The 22,641-nt window shown below is 39.3% G+C and overlaps 1 protein-coding gene across 1 annotated transcript in view; it reads left to right on the top strand.

Annotated features, from left to right (window-relative positions):
• The first annotated feature begins 4,005 nt into the window (after positions 1 to 4,005).
• Spred (Sprouty-related protein with EVH-1 domain) overlaps positions 4,006 to 22,641 on the top strand; it is a 34,721-nt gene continuing 16,085 nt past the window's right edge. Inside the window, exons 1-5 of the mRNA XM_028308130.1 lie at positions 4,006 to 4,199; positions 9,767 to 9,900; positions 13,975 to 14,066; positions 17,766 to 17,934; positions 20,616 to 20,704. Of these exons, the coding sequence (XP_028163931.1) occupies positions 4,180 to 4,199; positions 9,767 to 9,900; positions 13,975 to 14,066; positions 17,766 to 17,934; positions 20,616 to 20,704 (504 nt within the window). The 5' untranslated portion in view covers positions 4,006 to 4,179. The remainder of the gene's footprint in view (positions 4,200 to 9,766; positions 9,901 to 13,974; positions 14,067 to 17,765; positions 17,935 to 20,615; positions 20,705 to 22,641) is intronic.

Genomic DNA, 22,641 nt, shown 5'->3' with positions numbered 1-22,641 from the left:
GTATTTATATAATAAAGTAAGATTTTGTTAAGTCTGTGTTGTTTATTAGTATCTTTATATTATGTATTTCTATTATTATTATAAATTAAAGTTAATGATTTGTCGCAATTGGATTAACAGTTGACAGTGTTGACACCGTCCATCAAATAAATCAAACTTTTCACAATTTTTCTAAAAAATATATTTAATTCTAGTCCAAAAACTTTAAATTTATTTGAATCGACTAAAAAAGTCTTTAAAATTGATAAAATAACAGTCAATAACTTGTATTTTCATACAAATTCCATGCAAAATATGATCGGCGTTTACCCGTGGTCCCCCCAACATGTCCCCCTGGTGGGTCCACGGGTATTTTTTTTTACCCGTTGTCCCACCGTTCTGAACAATTTTTGCCAGTGGGTCTACGGGTAATTTATTTTAACCATAGTCCCACCGCACAGTGGTAAACGTTGCATGTCACCTAGGTATAATTATAAAAAAATCTATAATTATTAATTAGAACTGGCCCCGTAGCAGACATTTTCCTACATCTAAAGGCCTTTTGAAATATACATAATTATATTGGTTATGGCTATTGGAGCGGGTACCACTTTCCATACATTTGTGCCCATCATCCTTTACTTTCAATTTTATTCCAAGAAGAAAATTTATTTTATTTTATTTTATTTCCAATTATTTTTTAATTAAAATTGATGTAAAAAAGAATAGACTTTCTATTTTATTTTATCGATTTTTTTCCAAGAATATGAGGTTACATGCAACGTTTACCACTGTGCGGTGGGACTATGGTTAAAATAAATTACCCGTAGACCCACTGGCAAAAATTGTTCAGAACGGTGGGACAACGGGTAAAAAAAATTACCCGTGGACCCACCAGGGGGACATGTTGGGGGGACCACGGGTAAACGCCGAATATGATCATCAGGTCATTTAATATCCACTGCAAGAGATTCTCTTATGCAACATACCATTAAAAAATATTTTGTCACATTAAAAAATATCGGACATTTCAAATACATAATAATATATTTTTATTATAAATAAAAATAACTCAAAATTATATATAAAACATTTAATTTTACCTTAATAAAAACATAAACAAAGAAAAACAAAATATTAAGCCACCAAATTATTTTACGAACATCCCACCACACCCTGATGCGATTCTATTTAGAAAAGACGAATTGACTCTATCGAGAACCGATCTCGGGACCAACCGCGATTCACAGAACCACCAGACCATCGGGCTGCCTAAAAAATAGCTACCTACCTACATAATTTAATATAATAAATAATAAATAAATATCTTTGGACATTTTTACACTACGCTTCTAGTCCAAAACTAAGCAAAGCTTGTACTATGGGCACTAGACAACGGATATAACTTAAATACTTTTTTTTTGTAAATAACCAGACCCGTCACAAAAATTAAAATTCATCATTTCAATTTCTGCCCGGCCGGGAATCGAACCCGGGACCTCTCGGTATAGTAGTCCGTTCTGAACCACTACACCAAACCACCGACAAAAAAGATAAAAAAGATAGTACATTTCAACAATTTTTCAATTGAAAAAAAAATTGTGAATTTACACTGCGTCATCCAGTCCCAAACTAAGCAAATCTTATATTATGGGTACCTGAACAGATATAAGCAATTAATGAAACATACTTTAATACTATTTTCGTTACTACATTGCAACGGGGCGTCTAAGCTAGCTCAGTCTGACACCCCGCTGTTTAGTACTAAGTCCCAGTTCGCCTTCTGCGATGAGGGATGTGTACCTATCCAGGATGCCTACAGGGATATTTGACCAAGGAAACGCACAATCAATAACACAATGGCACTTATAATTCAGGTTCCACAATAGTTTACTTATTCTAGTTTCACTGACTCTAAATTACTATTATTTAAATAATGAACAAGTTATTCCACAATTGCAAATCTACTATGACAAGAGGGATAGCGACGCGCCCGGTTCGCGTCCCGAGACTAGTTTACGTATCCGCGAGAGGGGCGGCGCCCTGTGCGAGGTATAGCAAGTGTTAGATTGGATACTTATAAACTAGGGGGGTAGGATGGTTCGCTCCCAAATCGGTAACCGAGGTCAACGAAGTGGGGATTCGTGCACCGAAGGTAAAAGGCTTGGGACCTACGTGGCGAGTGGGGAGGAATTACAGGAAGGGTGGCAGCGGGATTGCTACCGCAGGTCGGGATTGAGTAAAGCATGCACTCGGTAGGGATTTGGATGTGAATACAGGCAGCGATGGTTCGCTCGTGTCGCGGGAACCGCGCGAGCAGAAAGTCCTATCGAGCCAGGTTAGTGGGAACAGTGAGGGTAGCTATTCGCTAGGGACTCTTGCGCAATTAACCGTAGACGCGCGCGCGATCGTCTGGCTGTTGCGATGGCTCCCGAGCGAATGCTAGGCGCCCGCGGTCGCCGCCGTCTCTTATATTAGCTCGGTCCGTGCGGCGTGCGGCCGCGCAGCCGTAGGGTTGTCAAAATCTCTGCGCTCGGTGCTAGGGCTGTCGATGCGTCGCGGGGCGCGTCACAACATACCTACTTACATACACAGAAAACACCCAAATTTTCGATAAAGCATGGTCATGCACTCTTTAGTACCTACTTGAGTAATCGAACCCGCGACTTCAAGCTCACTCCGTTTCACGAACCACCAAACTATGTACCCATCATAAAGAACTATTTTAAAACCACTTAACACTGCACTAAAACAAAACCACAACCTATCAATAAAATCACGTGACCTAATTAATAAATAAAGACCACCTAAACTAGCCTTCGTTATTAATTAGCTACAAATTAATTTACGCGGTCACCCATCCATTTCCATCGCATCTCGTGGGTGCTTAACCACTAAAGTACGAAACCTATCATATCATATTGCCTTGACATGGATCTGTGGTTGCCATAGGTCATGGAACTAGGCGTTGGAAAGGTCTAGTCTAGATTTAGTAAAATGACACGTAAAATTAATTTGCGTGAAATTTGAAATTTAGGTTTAAAAAATAAATTTAGGTTTATGGTCCTTGGTCAAGAGACTTTTTGAAAAAAAAATTTTTTTTGATATAATATATGAAAAAATTTTTTTACTAAAAATAATTTATATCTTCTTTAATGATAATCATTTATGAAATATTTAGTTTGTTATGAAATATCTACTGGAATATGTAAATAAGGCTTAGTTTATTTTTAAGTTAAGTCTGACGCTAATATTTAAAAAAAGTCTCGTAGCATTTCAAACAAAGGAATTGTTTTATTCAAATGTAGAGTCATTATAACCTGCATTTATATTATTCACTTCCCTGTATAACTTAATTCTGCAATTATTTATAATTATTATAAAAAAATACCATCACAATAAAATCTCAAAAATCCCCCACCCCATAGGGAAACGTATGACGTCACCACACAAACTACGTCACTGCAATCGGGTATTACAAAGAAAATCAGGTAACCTAGTTTATGGGGGCTTGCACTTGCGTCGGAGGGAATGACCTGCCCAATATAGAGCGTCTATATTTAGCCCGCAGGCTGTGCGGCGCTGTGAATGGTGCACCCACATCTAGGGCACACTGCAATGATTTGACCTATTTATTTTTCAATGGGTCGGTATGAACGGGAAGCCAGAGCGAGCCTCCATTCAGTAACAGGCGGACCCTCGGAGCTACGTGACCTACTTCGCGGGACGACGGGCCCGACCGGTTTTTTATTACAAAATTTAATATACGTGGAATATCTATGAGGGTGAAGTGAAATTGGTGAAAAAAATCCGCGAAATTCAATCTAGAAGTGTAGCTAGAAAGTGTTAAAAAATCAGTGGAGAAACTCTACATTTTTCAAAAAACCCCGCCTTGTGAGAATCTGGTTCAATCGTGACGTCATTGGCAGATAGTCGCGACCGAGCGTTGTGATTGGCTGAAACTCGTACCGACTCTATCAGCCAATAGGGGCGCGTCTCGGCGAACTCGCCCGCGATCCTTGCGCCACCTGTCGCGCAGTCTCGCGGCGTTCATTGAATGGCCCGGCACGCCTGCGCACTGAGGCCCAACAAAGGGCCGAACTAAGACGGTTCGCAAGTGAATCTGATGTATTTATGTCATAAAAATGGTGAAATCTGTGAAGTGGCGAGTAGAAATTAGGATATTCGACGTGTCGAACCATGACCGGGGCATCTGAAAAGTAAGTTGTGTGTTGGTTACTCAGTTTTTGGGTCCTGTGCTTCGCCCTTCTATGTAGGCAGGGCCTTACCCCGGCCATCTTCCATATATCAAGAGATGTGTAATGTGATTTATAGTGTTTTAGCTATTCAAACGAAGCAATATACAGCTCAAAAAAGGTTCAGGGCAACATTTGCGAGCTGAAGTATCTCATAAAATGGTTTGCCAAGCAAACTCCGCCCTCAGGTCACGGTGTCCCTGTGTAGATAATCAATGGAGTGTCGTTCATTCACAATAATGTAGGTAACACCACTCGGGGTCAATTCGAGCTAAGCTTATTCACCACTAAGCTGAATGGCTGGTACAGCGCGATTGTAAGAATATTGTACATTTACGCGTGACAGATGACAATGTTAATATTTTTAAGGGCGATATTAATGTGCTGTTTCTTTTGCCACTCAGTACATACACTGTGTGGGTTCTAAAAACCACATTAACCAATTAAGACGGCCATCAGTGGAATGTTTTCCCACAGTAAAATAATTAGGCTAAATTACGATTGTGCAAGCCACCAAAGTATATTGTAAGTGCACGAACTACATTATACCATTTTATTACCTACTTGTATGGCTTAAAAGGAAACAACTCTTATAGAAATACTAATGGTCTTTTCGCACCTAATAAGCAAAATAAGCTGCGACTCTACCTTATGTTTCTGTACAAAATAAATTACATGACCTTGTCTTTATGTTGAACTAAACCAAATAAGTATAACAATGTTTAATTACGTATGAGATTACGTTTAGTACTTATATTCCCTGAACATATAAATATCGAAGTACTCTACAATAATCTACAAAAGTTTTTATTGTAGCACCAATTACGACATTTTTTTCAACTTAGAAATTGTGGAGTTCTGAAAGTTATCAATATAATTTTCAAGTTATATGATTCTATAAAAATGGGGTGTAATACTATAATACTGTAACCATAACTCTTCAGTAAAAGGCAAGAATGTAGATATTTACATTTATACTGTCTCTACAAAGACAGGGCTGTTGATTAAAAACAAAAGAAACTCTACCATATAAAATATTTTCTTTCTTTTCTTTCTTTACCAACTACCTGGCATCACATAGTTGACAGTTATGGTCAAAAAGGGTTGTATTCGTTTTTAAAAGGGCCTCTACATGAACACAAAGAAAAACGTTAAGAAGTACCTGATCCTGAGCTTTTTTATTTTTTGCAAACTTGAAAGCAGCTGTTGAATTCATAATTATTTTGTCATCTTTTCGCTTTAATTGCATTATAACCTAATCTAACCTAACTAAACCTGCGGGGATTCACAGTGACCTTAAATACTTTTTTTACAAAGATAAATTAATACATTAATAAAATGTTAAAAATTTCGACACATGCAGTAGCTTTAGTTGCTCCTTTGATTTTCGTAATTGTAGAGCTAAGAAAAGAGTTTTTCTGTTCCAAAATCTATAAATATTACTATGAACGTGTGTTTATTTGTTTTATTCGTTGATAAAAATAACTCTAGATATGAATAAACTTGCATTAGCACGGGGTTGACGGTTTTTTACAATATAAAGACTTAGATAAGTAAATGTAGATTCAAGTTCGAGCTTTCGATATTTACTTATACGAGATTTATGAAAATTTTGCAACGGTTAAAGTGTTAAGCGACAGATACAGTCGGTACTTACAATTTATGACTATTTATGCATTTTTTTTTTGCTTAATCAAAGCAATTTTTGCGCGATGATTTTGTGTCGATTTGATAAAAGATTCATCACACTTGATAAGTTAGTAAATTCAAAGTAAATTCGTAATAATACAAAACTAGTAATTCTACAAATAAATAAAGATATCATGACGAATTTACACATGGCCTATTTCCTATGACGAAAACACTTTGCGACAAATCGACAATATCCCTTCAATATTACGATCTTTTGTCTTATGCCGATGTCAAAATTGGGGATAACCTATGTTCAGCAGTGGACGTCCTATGGCTGAAATGAAGATGATGTCAAGAACATATTTTGTCTTCTTCAATGTCTGGAGGCCTATATTCAGTAGTGGACGTCCTGTGGCTGAAATGATCATGATGTCAAGAACATCTTTTGTCATCTTCAATATCTGGAGGCCTATATTCAGCAGTGGACGTCCTGTGTTTACTTTAAAATGATGGTGATGATGATGTCAAAAAACATGTGTACACAGTCTACCTAGTATGAAATTCAAAAAACAAGTATACAATCTATGAATCTAGCTAGCTTTGAGGTAATTGCTTAACACTTACCTGCATTGCAATCGGTATCTAATTATCTTGATTAATTGTAATTAATGCCCGCATCATACGTTTTTCCTGGTTGACGTCATAGAACTTAATTAAGACAATAATGTGATGAAAACTATGCAATTTTACTTAAAATCGATAGCAATATTAAAATTGCATAAAATAACATTAGTTTATCAGGTGTGATGCGGTCAAATACCTGCCTTTTACTGCATCATCATCATTATTTCAGCCACAGGACGTCCACTGTTGAACATAGGCCTCCCCCAATGACTTCCACATCGCACGGTTGGTAGCGGCCTGGATCCAGCGCCTTCCAGCTACCTTTATCAGGTCGTCGGTCCACCTTGTGGGTGCACGTCCCACACTGCGTTTACCGGTACGCGGCTTCCATTCCAGAACCTTGCTGCCCCATCGGCCGTCAGTTCTGCGTACTATGTGCCCTGCCCACTGCCACTTCAGCTTGCTAATCCGTCGGGCTATGTCAGCGACTTTAGTTCATTTACGGTTCTCCTCATATGCATGGCAATATTAAAATTGCATAAATAACATTAGTTTAACGTGTGTGGACGTCCTGTGGCTGAATTGATAATGATGATAGGCATTAAATGTAACATATAGACGAAGTTACTTTAATCATACGTACGGAGTTCCTCACTATGTTACAACACTTACAACATCGTCCAATTGATTCCTTAAGACCCACTTACCGGTTACAAAACTACATTTCAATTTTAAATGTTGAGGAAAAATTGCAGGAACAAACTGAATGTTAAACACTTATGATTTGATTAGCTTTTTCCGTGATACTTTTTAAGGTGTTCCATAAACCATCATACATAATAAGTGATGAATAGATGTAATTTAATATCAGAAAGGTTAGTCACCTTTCATTCAATAGTTAGAGCGGTAAAGCTCTACGTGTCTGAACCCGATACGAACCTGTAAAAATATAGTCCGGTCCGGTCACAGCCTACTATTTTCAACCGACTTCAAAAAAGGAGGAGGTTCTCAATTCGACCCGTATGTTTTTTTTTTTTTCTATGTTTGTTACGCGATAACTCCGCCAATTATGAACCGATTTGGACAAATCTTTTTTCGGCGTATAGGTAATACCTCAAGGATGGTCCCATTTAAATTTAATAATAAAAAAAACAACCCCCAAGGGTGGAAAATTGGGGATGAACTTTTTATACGCAATATCTCCGCCGATTATAAACCAATTATAACGATTATTTTTTTGTTGAATAGGTATTATTAAAAGTGTAGTTTCATGCGAATTTGAAGAAAATATTTCACCCCCAAGGGTGGAAAATTGGGGATGAACTTTTTTATACGCAATATCTCCGCCGATTATGAACCAATTTTTTTTTGGTGTCAGTGTACTGCCTACCTTCAGTGGTAACATCAAGGTAATAATTAGTTAACTAAAAAGCAAGAAATAAGTAAAATTTTATAAAAAAAAATAAAACCGACTCCAAAAAACCTACACTAAAACGTAGAAAAATAATTACTAATTACCTACTTATTTATTAGGACGAATTATTAATATTTATGTAGGTATACCATGATTGATACTTTTGGAGTCGGTGCAGGCAAACTTTACATGTTTCATAATCTTGGCACCGACTCCAGAAGTATCAATCATGGTATACCTACATAAATATTAATAATTCGTCCTAATAAATAAGTAGGTAATTAGTAATTATTTTTCTACGTTTTAGTGTAGGTTTTTTGGAGTCGGTTTTATTTTTTTTAATAAAATTTTACTTATTGTAAGACAGTTTCCGTCGTTTCAGCCAAATGACGTCCACTGCTGGACAAAGGCCTCCCCCAAGGTTTTCCTTAATGAACGGTCCTGCGCTGCCCGCATCCAGGCCCTTCCCGCGACCTTTACCAGATCGTCGGTCCACCTAGTAGGCGGCCTGCCCACGCTAGATACACGCAAGATAGTTTCTCCGTATTAGATCCGATTTCTTAGGTTTCTAGATCTGTATTTTGACGGATCCGCTCTTGTTTTTGACCGACCCCAAACTTCTAAATCTCGTAGACTACTTGTTTTTCAGTTTTAGAACGACTCCTTCTACAATCTACAACAACTACCTGTATGGCGTAGGGCTCATATCTTTAGGAGAACAAGGGTGCATATTAGTGTAATGGTGCGTCCACACTGTGCGAACTGGCTCGCGCGGCAAACTCGACATCCTGCTCACTCAAGAGCAGGGTGAGCAGGATGACCAGCATGCCGTACGAGCCCGTTCGCCCAGTGTGGACGCACCATAACGTTTAGAAGATACGAGAGTTTAGACCATACACTTAATGCACCTTCGTAAAGAGAAAACTATCACGAATTTGTCTAGCGGCCCTGATGATGTATCATCATCATCATTTCAGCCACAGGACGTCCACTGCTGAACATAGGCCTCCCCCAATGACTTTCACATCGCACGGTTGATAGCGGCCTGCATCCAGCGCTTTCCTGCTACCTTTATCAGGTCGTCAGTTCACCTTGTGGGTGGACGTCCCACGCTGCGTTTTCCGGTGCGTGGCCTGAACCTTACTGCCCCACCGGCCGTCAGTTCTGCGTACTATGTGCCCTGCTCATTGCCACTTCACCTTGCTAATCTGTCGGGCTATGTCAGCGACTTTAGTTCGTTTAGAGTAGGCGCACACCGTTGATTTTTCATCGGCCGATAGTTTAGTCGGGCAGTTGATCAGTATGGGCATGTATGGGAGTGCGCACACTACGCCGATTCGATTTGGCCGATTCTTCATACAAATTAAAATCGGGCACAACTATCGGCCAACTAAAAATCAACGGTGTGCGCCTACTCTTAAACACACAGTGAAACAAATTGTAAAATATGTGACCTGCATAACCTGTGATTCACAATAAAGACATTATTTATTTACTTTGTTGACGGATCTCCTCATTTCTAATTGGATCTTGTAAGAAACACTTTCCTTAGCACGCTGTGCAACTTTTTTATACCTAATCCTGCAACTGCAGTGACGACTGCATTACATGATGATAATGAATGTCTTTTGTCCACAAAGTCTACATATCGCTCGTTACATCAATTTGCCTCTGGTAAATTAAAGAATTACATACTCCTGCATTAGTTCTAAATGACCTGATGACGGCCTGGTTAAGCGCTGGACGTAGGCCGCTACCAATCTATCAACATGGAAAGCATTGGGGGAGGCCTATGTTCAGCAGTGGACATCCTATGGCTGAAATGATGATGATAATGATGAAGTGCTTGTTTTGTCCACAGTGCCTACTTGGTGCGAGTGCGTGCGCAGGTGATGTGCCGCGACGAGGGCACGGGCGGCTGGGTGGCGCTGGGCGGCGGCGGCCTGGCCGACGTCATGGTCGGCCGGCGCGCCCGCCACATCCACCGCCTCTCAGGTCAGTTGCAGAACCTTCTAGAACCTTCTAGACCTTTCTAGCACCCTTACAGCAATCCAGGAGCCTTCCAGAACATTCTAGGAACTTCTCAACACACCTGGAGCCTCTCAGCACATTCTAGGATCTTTCCAGCAGCACTAGAGCCTTCTGAGACGTTGTAGAACCTTCTAAACCCTTCCAGCAGTTCGCAACAGCTTGCTACTGAAGATAATGGAGCCTATATCGATGGAAACATCAAGAAAGGGGCTTCTGATGATGATAACAAAGATGCAACACGTGTGATGGAGACATCGAGCAAAGAAAAAACAAAAAACAGTCACAAAATTGTGCAAAAGAGACCCAAGGGACACACGATTTTGTTACTGCCTCTCGCTCTTGCACAGTCACCGAAGCGGAACCAATGTTGATCGTCTTTTGTTTTTTCAATTCGAACGCGCGTTTTCGGAAGCGTTTAAGACAAATGACTATCGATGATTGCATTGTCAATAGAATTAAAGACAAAAAAGCATCTTCAAATGAGACCGTCTCTTGTTATGTGTTCGTTTCGATGTAAGCACAGATAGTTGCTTCTTTGCGACGAGGGCACGGGCGGCTGGGCGGCGGCGGCCTGGCCGACGTCATGGTCGGCCGGCGCGCCCGCCACGTCCACCGCCTCTCAGGTCAGTTGCAGAACCTTCTAGAACCTTTCCAGAACCTTCTAAACCCTTCTAGCAGTCCACCCTAGTGATTCTGGAGCCTTCCTGAAGTTCCTAGGCCCCTTTAACAATCTTGGAGCCTCCCGAAACATCCTAGGTCCTTCTAAACCCTTCCAGCAGTTCGCAACAGCTTGCTGCTAAAGATAAAGGAACCGATACCTTCTAAAACCTTTCCAGCAGTCCTGGAGCCTTTCAGAATGTTGTAGACCCTTTCAGAAGTCCATTCCAGCTTGATGCTGAAAATAATGGAGCCTATATCGATGGAAACATCAAGAAAGGGGCTTCTGATAATGATAACATAGAAGCAATACGTGTGATGGGGACTTCGAGCAAAGAAAAAACAAAAGAAAGTCACAAAATTGTGCAAAAGAGACTCACGGGGCACCCGATTTTGATACTGCCTCTCGCTCTTGCATAGTCACCGGAGCGGAAAGAAGCTCGATCGTCTTTTGTTTTTCAAATCGAACGCGCATTTTCTGGAGTAAATAAAACAAATGAGCATCGATGATAGCATTGCCCATGAGATTATAGACAAAAAAGCATCTTCAAATGAGATCGTCTTTTGTTATGCGAATTGGTTTCATCTTTACTTCAAGCACAAAGATAGTTTGCTTCTTTGCGATGAGGGCACAGGCGGCTGGGTGGCGATGGGCGGCCACCGCCTCTCAGGTCAGTTGCGGAACCTTCCAGAACCTTATAGACATTTCTAGCACCATTACAGCGCGCTTGGAGCCTCTCAGCATATTCTAGGATCTTTTGAGCAGCCCTGGAGCCTTCCAGAGCCTTTTAGAACAATCTAAACCCTTCTAGCAGGAAAGATTCTAAAATCAAATCCAATGGAAACATGAATAAACAGGTTCCTGATGATAATAACAAAGAAGCAACAAGTGTGAAACGACTTAGGAGTGAAAAAAAAAACAAAAGAAAGTCACAAAATTGTGCAAAAGGGACCCACGCCTGCCCACGCGTCATGGGATTTTGATACTGCCTCTCGCCTAAGAAGATTTATCTAGAATACTCAAGATAACAATACATCCTATCGTCTTTTGTTTTCAATGACAATTTGTAATAGTGGTTTGACGTCATCATTCACCTTTCGTATTAAACGAACTGGGATGACCCGAAATCAATAAATTAATATGAACAAAAATATAGGTCACTCGATTCACCTCTCGGAAAAGCCCGCGAAATGTAACGCATGTGAAAAAGAGAACAGATATTGAAAAAAACAAGGCATATTGCCATTAACAATTAAATTTATCCGTCTATTGGAAACGGATTTTCTGGGAAACTGTATTGTGGGCTTGGAAAATGCGTCATTGCAGCTCGGACCTTCGTGCAAGCATTTAGAGTTCTTGCATTTTAGAAATTATTGATTAGTTTTTTATCAATAGTGGAAATAGTTTCAAATTAGTTTAAAATCTCTTTAGTTTTAGTACGTTTTTAGTAATTAAATTGTGTAGTTGTATTTTGGACAAATAAGGCACAGGTAAGTGGGTATTGAATGAAATAATTATTTTTGATGAGTTTGATATAGAACGAACATTTAGAACCTCCTCCTTTTTTTAAGTCGGTTAATTAGGTACTTTTATATATTTTTATTGTATTCGTGCGTTTTAGTACTTAAGTTGTGTACCCATATTTTGGACATTTGAAACAGATAGTACCTATGTAGGATTTCCATATGAAAGTAGAAAACAGGGCGTGGTCCCATATGAATAATTACTGAAACTTTTAACTTTCATAAAAAGATTTAGAGTAAGCGCACACCGTTGATTTTTAGTTGGCCGATAGATGTGCATATGAAGAATCGGCCAAATCGAATCGGCGTAGTGTGCGCACTCCCATACATGCCCATACTGATCAACAGCCCGACTAAACTATCGGCCGACGAAAAATCAACGGTGTGCGCCTACTCTTAGATCCTTAAAAGGAGTTGCAATTAGAGATGGGTAGTGGGTAAAAACCCATTTCACCCGATTGGGTTTAAACCGGGTGATTTGGGTAAAAACCCGGTTTTTACCCATTATCACCCATTCTGGCGGGTGAAAACAAAAATAGCGTTTTTTTAAAGTGAGAAATGGTATTTGTTGCTAAGGGGGCGTTCTAGTGTTACGTAATGCAATCTGGGGGGAGAGGAGGTCTTGAAAAACGTTACAATGCGTTACAGTGGCGGAAGGGCGGTCGATTTCAAGTTTTTAAGCAGAAGTACTTTGTAGTTGGTGTTGTTATTTGTAACTTTATACCGTAATGTCATCAAAGAGAGTGTTTGGCATCTTTGGCATCCCCCCCTCCATGTCCTTGCCATGATCACAAATTATTGTGTTTCTACTAAATTTCTTTTAAATCGGTTCAACGATTCTTGAAATAACACCATTTTATAAAATAATTGGTCACATCATCATAACGTGATCAATTTTACGATTTGGCCACGTATAAATGCATATTAGTGTTAAATTTCACTTATTACATATTAATCAATAAACTTAAATGAGAAAAATTCAATAAAAATAAAGAAAAGATACCAATTGAAATAATTATAAAATTATTTGTTTTCACCCGGTGTAAACACCCACGGGTGGAATGAAACGGGTTTTTATTGGGTTTTTACCCTCATGTGGGTTTTTACCCGGGTGGAAACCCATCTCTAGTTGCAATGGTGTAAAGAGAAGATGAATTATCTAGCGTTCTTAGATCAATTACTTAACGTCCATGTCAGTTATCATTAAGTTTCATTCCAAACTCAATTCAGTTCACTTCTAGCTTTCAAACATGCGACCATTGGTGTATCTAGGGTTATTTTCCAGGGGTTTTGGAACCTCACATGAATTAGCGTGGGGGATGGAGGATTGGTGGTGCGATTAGTATGTAAAAGATGATAAAGTATGTAAAATTGTTATTGCTAAGAATTTCTGGGGTGGGTCCGCTATATACGCGCCTACATGCCACCAAGACCACTTTTTGGTTCTTACTGATCCAGTATCTTGGCATATCAGCACACCATTTTGCCTTAAGTTCTGCAACTTAATGATTGTCTTCTACGTTCTTCAAAATTGACTTAAGAGCACATTCTTGACATCTGATGAGGGGTCCCATTGCAATGGGCATTAGTAACTAGCGGCCGCCCGCGACTTCGTACGCGTGGATCCCGTTTTACCCCCTTAGGGGTGGAGTTTCGTAAAATCCTTTCTTAACGGATGCCTACGTCATAACATCTACCTGCATGCCAAATTTCAGCCCGACCCGTCCAGTGGTTTGGGCTGTACGTTGATAGATCACTGTCAGTCAGTCAGTCAGTCACCTTTGAATTATATTATTTAGATAGATGATTCTTCTTCTTTCGACTGGGTTATCTTTTTAACAGTGTTGTTGTCCACAGCCGGAGCAGAAAATGGCGACACAACATCTACGCCTGCCAGCGCACCCACACACGAGTACTACATACACGGCAAACGGATCAGCGACAATATGGTAAGTCATACATCAGACTATTTGGGAATAGTCTCGTGCTGCCGTTCCCACCGCTGCAACTCCTGTGTAGCCAGAATCTACAGCTTGACCGCCAGTAACCCAAACAGTGAAGGTATTTTGTCCAGCAGTGGACGTTCTTTGGCTGAAATGATGATGACTGAGGGCTTAGTGTGAGTTTACATTAAACGTCGTCACTAGTCAGCGCATTTTAAAAATCTATGAAGATTTTAGTTCTTGAAAGTATCCGCTAGGGGCGCTGTACAATACGTCATACAATTAATGTATTTTTTTGATGACGACGTTTGATCTAAACTCACACTAACCCTCAGTCGTCATCATTTCAGCCAACAAACGTCCACTGCTGGACAAAATACCTTCACTGGTTGGGTTTTTATTGGCGGTCAAGCTGTAGACCCTGGCTTTGGCCTTTGTTCAGTTCAAATTCCTGTGTTCTACCCAGCTGTAGAACACAAGAGTTTGAACTGAACAAAGGCCTCACCAAGGATTTCCACAAGGGCCTGCGCTGTTCCTCATTCAAGGAATATACTTACCGAGACCTTCACCTGATCGTCGGTCCACCGAGTGGAGGACTTAAATATCAGCTTTAGGTACCTACTGATATTTGACTCCACAGCCATTGTGTACTTACTTACTAAGGGAGCTATGCGAACATCAGTAGCCTTATTCACGTAACAAAACTTCAACGACAACAAAACACTGAGTTGCGATCCTATCGAGTAATCGTTCTATCGAAATGACCCTTGTGAATACGAATTTAGAACTGTTTTTCAATGGGACGACTTCTGAACGTCATCAGCGAGATCTTGACTGTCAAAATACGTGAATTCCACAGGCCTCCGCAACCTGTCTGGCCAGCTTGGGGAGTTTAGGACGAATCCTCCATTTGCTTTGGTGAATCAAAGAAATGGTTTATTGGAGACTAAGGCCCAGAACAGACGGTGAAACGCAACTGCAACGAAACTGCAACTTTCTGATGATTCTGATGAATGAAACTGAAACTGAAAGTTTCAAACTGGTCGCGTCATGTGTGGTCTCTCAACGGACGCTATGGCAGAAACTTAGATGCAACTCAAAAGTAACTAGCAGTTGCAGTTGCGTTTCACCGTCTGTTCTGGGCCTAAATCAAAAAAAAAATTATAAATAGATACAGCTATATGTTAAGTCTTTACCAAATACTATACCCCTGTTAAGTGTTGGTTTTAAACAATGTTCTTATTCATTTCCAAGGTTGAAAGATGAGCAAATTGTTTCTGTGAGTATGACACATTTACATTATGTGCCCCATAAAGTAGTTCTAAAGGCTAGATGCTATGATACAGGTATGTTTACAGGATGTATCATGCAGGTATATCTAGTTGTTAAAGTACAGTCTCTAGCACATTAAACCACACATTTCCGTTACAAAAAAACACTTAAGACAATTAAATAAGATGCCTCCGAGTTACCTTGATGTCCCATCGTCTGTACAGTCAGCGTCAAATAGTTCGTGCCATCCAAAGTGGCCATAAAAAACCGACTCCAAAAAACCTACACTAAAAAGTAGAAAAATAATTACTAATTACTTATTTATTAGGACGAATTAATATTTATGTAGGTTTACCATGATTGATACTTCTGGTGTTGGTGCCAAGACTATGAAACATGTGAAGTTTGCCTTCTTATTATATAAAACTTACTAGCTTTTGCCCGCGGCTTCACCCGCGTGAAATTTAGTGTCACAAGTCGGCATAAATTATAGCCTATATGTTAATCTGGGTTACAAACAATAATACTGTAAAGTTTCAACAAAATCCGTTCAGTAGTTTTTACGTGAAAGAGTAACAAACATCCAGACATCCAGACATCTAGACATCCAGACATCCAAACTTTCGCATTTATAATATTAGTAGGATAGTAGGATACCTATAAAACTTATGAAAAAGTTTGAAAAACGATATACGTGCCTATAAAATTTGAGGGTTGCCCTCGATTTTCTTAGGATCCCATCATCAGATCCTGACTTGGTGACAATGTGAAGTCACACCTCAGAAGTGTACCCTATCGAACAAAAGAAAATTTTGAAAATCGGTCCACATTTGACGGAGTAATCGGTGAACATACATAGAAAAAAAAACATACAGTCGAACATAATAACCTCCTCCTTTTTTTAAGTCGGTTAAAAATGACAACACCACCTTATTCCAATTGAATCAAAGACGTATTGCGAACTTTTTGACTTCTTTGGGTGTCACGAACTATTTGACGCTGACTGTACTGTTTAAGGATAACAACAATGAACTCATTTTCCAAGTTTGACTCGAATGAAGCTAACGTCATCAGTTGATATCATCTACTTCTATTTTTGGACAACATCCACCAACTCAGTGACTATAATTTTGTGCCATATTTGTACTCGCAACTGGGAATTAATATCTTCCAATTAATTTGGGACTTAGGAATAGGAACGTCAAAATTAATAGCTAATATAAAAAATTGGGACTTAATGAAAAAAGTGCCTTGAAAGACTAACGAAACTCAAAATTCGATTCAATTAGGGTTGAATTTCAATGTAATACGAAGCATGATTAGTTCCTATTATATTTTTAACAGCTACACACACACCTAGCACCATACATAATTATATCAATCAATTCCTACTATAAAATATTCACCTCTACGTACTTGTTCCCAGGTATAATGCTAAAATACTAGAGCTCATGTCACATTTACCACCCTCGGGATGTTACAGTTGTAACAGAGGAGAGTTGTGACATTGTCGAATTTTGGAAACCTATTAACTATCAGCTAGCTCGCAACAGCGCGTATTTAGGGGATTAAAAACGCGCACTGTTACGAGCTCGCTAGTCTACTCTATCTATACAGTGTGTCCGGGCTTGTAGTGATCAAACTTTAAGGGCGTAATCTGTGGACAATTTTATCGAAGAAAATACTTTAAATTTGGGGCTTGACCCATTTCTCACAAAATTACGAGGATTTAAGTTTTTAATTTTTAGTTTTCACCTCTTCCTTCAAAAACAAGTGAAAGCGTGGGTAGCTTAACACTAATAAGCAAAAATTTTATATTATGCGATAGCCAATAAATTTATCTATTAGCAGAAGTAAAAAACAGATACAAGTTTCATACATTTTAAGGGAGTAAGAATAGATTTAATTAGAAAAAAACATGACTTTTTTCACTTCTTTTTCAGTTATTTTCCAACACAAGAAAAACCAGATCGTTAAGGTATGAATTATTTGCATTGTATTATTNGAACAAAGTTCGCCGGGTCAGCTAGTAATATTATAAATGCGAAATGAACTCTGTCTGTCTGTCTGTCTGTCTCGCTTTCACGCTTAAACCACTGAACCGATTTTGATGAAATTTGGCATAGATATAATTTGAGTCCCGAGAAAGGACATAGGATGGTTTTTATCCCGGTTTTTGAAACAGAGCGCGCGCGATAACATTTTTCTGTGACAGACAAAATTCCACGCGAGCGAAGCCGCGGGTGAAAAGCTAGTAGTTAATAAGTTCCAAAAAATCGCCAATGTCACAACTCACTTTTGTCTCCCGTTCTCCCTAACATTCATCCCATGACTCTAGTATAAGACTTATAATGCTAAAATGCTAACTCATCTACTGCCACCATCGGAACCTAAACCCTCAACCTTACTCATTGCTACCCCTGTACCTTCCAGGTGGTCCTCGAATGCACAATAAAGAAGGACTTCCAATACAACAAGGTGATGCCAACCTTCCACCACTGGGTGACCGACGAGAAACGCTTTGGGCTTACCTTTCAAACGGCTGCGGACGCGCGGGCTTTCGACAAGGGCGTCAGGACTGCTATTGAGGAGCTGCTAGACGGTAAGGCTTAGGGAATAGAGTCCATTATTGAACGAACAACTTACCCATATCCACTTGAACTTCTTGTGACTTACTAACCCCCTTCAGTGGAATTGGAAACCAGTTGTCAACGAAATAGAGTTCCTTATTGCTTGATGATAGCCTATAGCCTTCGACAAGGGCGTCAGAACTGCTATTGAGGAGCTGCTAGACGGTAAGGCTTAGGGAATAGAGTCCATTATTGAAGGGACAGCTTACTCATATCCACTTCAACTTCTTGTGACTTACCTATTGCTTGAAGATATCCTATAGCCTTCGACAAGGGCGTTAGGACTACTATTGAGGAGCTGCTAGACGGTAAGGCTTAGGGAATAGAGTCCATTATTGAACAGCAACTTCTAATGACGTAGTTACTACAGGCAATGTCTTAAGCCCTGGAGATAAAGTTCATAATGGAACCAGCAAGGTGATGCTTACCTTCCAAACGGCTCAGACGCGAGGGCCTTCGACAAAGGCGTCAGGACTATTGAGGAGCTGCTAGACGGTAAGTCTTAGGGAATAGAGTCCATTATTGAAGGGACAGCTTAGCTATCCCCACTACAACTTCTTGTGACTTACCTACTTACTTCAATCGAATGAGGGTTTTCGCGTATGAAAGATCCGCTAGATGGCGGGACGTGGATGTGGGGTCTGCTGACTGCTGCGTGATTGGTGAATTTTGACATATCTGTCAATGTCATGTCAAAAATAACCAATCATGCAGCATTTGGACCTTGCGTCTACGTATTAATTGCCATCTGGCGGATTTTTCATACGCGAACACCCTCATTGCCAACTAGTTGTTTGAACTCTTGCAACGAAATAGAGTTCCTTATTGCTTGAAGATAGCTTAGTCTTCGACAAGGGCGTCAGGACTGTTATTGAGGAGCTGCTAGACGGTAAGGCTTAGGAAATAGAGTCCATTATTGAACTTTTAACGAAGTATCTGCTATAGTCGAAATTCTGGACTGTCTTAGGTTTTAGAGATGGAGCCCTTTATTGAACTTCTGCATCTTGTGACGTGTTCACTACCGTGGAATGCTGGATGGTAAGTCTTAAGCGCTGGAGATAGAGCCCATTATGGAACTAACTAGGTAAAGCTGGTCAAGCTGAAGATCCCGACTGTAAACGTGTTGCAAAGTTGCAATGGTGAGAAAGAGAAGTGGAATTAGTATAATTAAAAGTTCATGCTGAATTTAGGTCAACTAACCAACTCACATCTTAGTAACAAAATAATATCATCTGTTTTCTAGATATTATGCTCAGTATTTAAAAATACAAAGTACCTACAACCCGTTAGAGTTATAGTTCCAAAATACTGGACTGTCCTGTCGATGACATTGACAGTGGGGCGCCACCGTCAATACCGGATCGCTGGTTCAGATTTTTGCCATGTTGGAAACCATATAGTTGAACGATGGTAGCGCCCCCCTGTCATTGAGTTTGGCGGGACAGTTCAGCGTGGGTCATCTATAACTGCGTACATGGCAGCCGTGACGTCACATCGACGCATCAGTGCGCAGTTAGCTCTCATCGGGCTGTAGTCAATAAAATAATAATAAATGCTTGATTATTATAATAAGTAGATAATTGTATTTGCCGCTAACTGTGAACTAATTTATCTAATGTGCTTTCTTTTTGCCTCCCCTACCGTATACTGGATTCCTTCACGGTGAGTACAACACTGCAAGTCACAAAAACAAAAAATTGTATTACAATTCTTTAATTTATTCAAATTCAAATTTCAAATTCAAATTCAAATTTGACATTGGCACATTGACATTGACACATTGGCAGTTTCAGTATGGGAAATATGTCAAAATGACATGTTTACTCTGAGATTAATATTTACTCTTGTTTGGTCGAATCCACCCTATGTTTTGTTCAGTTATTTTCTTTGGTACAGAAATAAAGACTTTTCTTTATATATTCTTTTCTAATTTTTAAACTTTATTATACAAATTGCGTTACCCAACCAATGTTCTTTTCTTTTCTTGAGTCTGACCTTAAAATCTTATCATAACACTACAATTTCGCAAATGTAATGAAAATTTTTAACTTTTTATCCGTTTCAAACGATTCACGATCACGATTACATGATGACCCTTTCAAGTTAAATCCATATCAATAAGTGTAACGTTTTGTTTTCACAAATATGAAGATTTTTTCAAAACGTCTATACTGTTTCAAATACCTTAGTACAAACCCCCACCCACTATAAAAATTTGGCAATGCAGTCATAACTTTTTAATGTAAGTTTAAAAATTAGTAATTTAGTAATCATAGAGATATAGAGAGATGCGGTGAGTTCAAAACTCAGTGTCGCATTAGAAATTCACACACACAAAGTAACCAAAATATGTGTTCATTATCCACTGCGGCATCAGTACTCAACGTTCGAATAATATTTTGTACTACGCAAGCAATGTAAGCTGTTTACATTATGACGTCGCTGCTGTCATCATTGCTGTCGCGAGCAATGTGTTCTGTTTTTGGGCATATTGCTGCGACACCGGCGCCGCCCCCTTGTCACACCTCCCTTTAGTTTCTATGATCTGTGGTAGTAATGTTCGAGTAACAGCATACATTGTAATTTTTCTAAGACAGACCACAGTACTTTGTGATCAACTTCCCTCAACAATGTCGCGCAACATTTGTTCCAGGTCTGGGTGGCGCGTGGCCGTCACTTCACGCGTACAAAAAACTCAACCCAGCCCCCAAAGAGGATGACGAGGAGCAGAACATATTTGAGGTAAGCTGCAAATGGTGTGGTCATTATATGGAAAACTTTATCATCATCATTATTTCAGCCTACGATAACTGGGACGACTCACGTGGAGAACACACATTTTTACCAAACTTAAACAGCTGGGACTGCAAGTACGAAAACTCTACTGGTTAATAGGCTGCCGATCGCAATTGTCAATGCATAATAAACTTCTCCTGTATAAGACAATACTAAAACCAATCTGGACCTATGGTATCCAACTATGGGGCACAGCCTCACATTCCAACATCGAAATCGTACAGAGATTTCAGAACAAAATGCTGAGAATGATAAAAATGCTCCCTGGTATGTCACAAATGAACAGCTGCATCATAACCTACAAATCAACACAGTCAGTCAGGAAGTTGTACATCATACAAAATCGTACAAAAAACGGATCGCAAACCACCCTAACCCCTTGGCGAAACCTCTGATGGACGAAACCCAGACACATCGTAGACATAAACGAAAAACTCCACAGGACACACTTAAAACCCAATAAAGTGAAGTAGGATGTGACACAGGCCACATACCGAGCAAGACATGACATATCCCAACAAACTCAATGTTCCAGCAAGGCAACAGATTGTAGTGAAAAAGAGAATAAAAAAAAAATTTTCAGCCATTGGACGTCCACTGCTGAACATAGGCCTACCCTAATGATTTCTACTAGGGCCGGTTGGTAGCGTAAAAATCACTACCAAAGACATAGAAAATGCCATTAGACTGGCTGTTTTGAACTAAGCTTCGACGTTTCGTTTCGCATAAATATGTTCGTGAACAAAAATGGCATTGTAGACCGGTATCCGAACCACTACCCCAAACAGCCGTTAAACTCTTTTATCATAAACGTATTTAGCCGATGATCTGCAGATAAGAGAAGATATGTGACTGCTAATCATTAAAAAAAATCAATTACATATTCATATTCCATAGACAATTTTTTTTTTAATTTTTCCTTTCCTCCTGCTCCAACGAACTTTCAAAAATTATTAGTTTATCCATTCTTGAATTTTAGTTTTACATATAAAATTGTTCTATTCCTCAACTTCATTCATTATGACCCATTAATGTATATTAATATGGGTAATATTTACATAGTTAATGCGATAATACGTGGGTAATGCACGTAACGCGATAGTTCCGGTTCATAATAATATTTCAATGGATTGCTAAAAATTGGACAATAATCTTATTATGTTAAGGTCGAGTAAGCAAGGCTTCTTCAAAGTTAGTTGCGAATAAGTCACTGGTGTAGTAACAGTTTTGGACTGAAGAATTTGTAGTAATAAAAGTGTTGGAAGATAGAATTTATTTATGAAAGGTTTTAATAATAAAAAATAGTTGAGATGGAGACAGAAATGCAGGCAAGTGAAACTAGGGCGGTGTTTTAAACAATGTTTTCTGTAATGTATCGTAATGAGGGCTATCGTTTTTATACTTAACAGTTGGCACCCCTGGCGATTGACAGGCCCTTACTCTACAGTGGCGCCATCTTGATGAGTGCAAATGCGATAGTCCTCCTACCACTTTAGCGCTCACCAGTTGGTGCCACTGTCTTCGCTACTAGCAAGTGACAGGACCTTACTCTACAGTGGCGCAGACTGGTGAGCGCTAAAACGACATAGCCCTCATTAAGTCGACAAGGAAAATGAAAACAAATAAAATACGTAAAACTTATTCACAACAATTATTTTTTTAAAGTGCAACTGAATCAATCCGACATTTTTATTTTTCATCGTTGTAGGAAAAATCTTACAGAACAACAATATTGGAAGAAAAGGTATTTAAAAGTCCTATTGATATCTCAAAAGGATCTCTCGAATAACAACATTTTGTATGGGACCAAAGTCTTAATCTCAAAAATAAATCCATTTCCCCATACAAATTGTAAAACTGTTTTTTGAGTGTTGAATTTTGAA

This window comes from Ostrinia furnacalis, unplaced genomic scaffold, assembly GCF_004193835.3.
Source record: "Ostrinia furnacalis isolate ACB-3 unplaced genomic scaffold, ASM419383v2 OfSCF2392, whole genome shotgun sequence".
Taxonomy (NCBI): domain Eukaryota; kingdom Metazoa; phylum Arthropoda; class Insecta; order Lepidoptera; family Crambidae; genus Ostrinia; species Ostrinia furnacalis.
The sequence above is the reverse complement of the archived record's forward strand: the minus strand, read 5'-3'. Positions and strand labels throughout refer to the sequence as shown.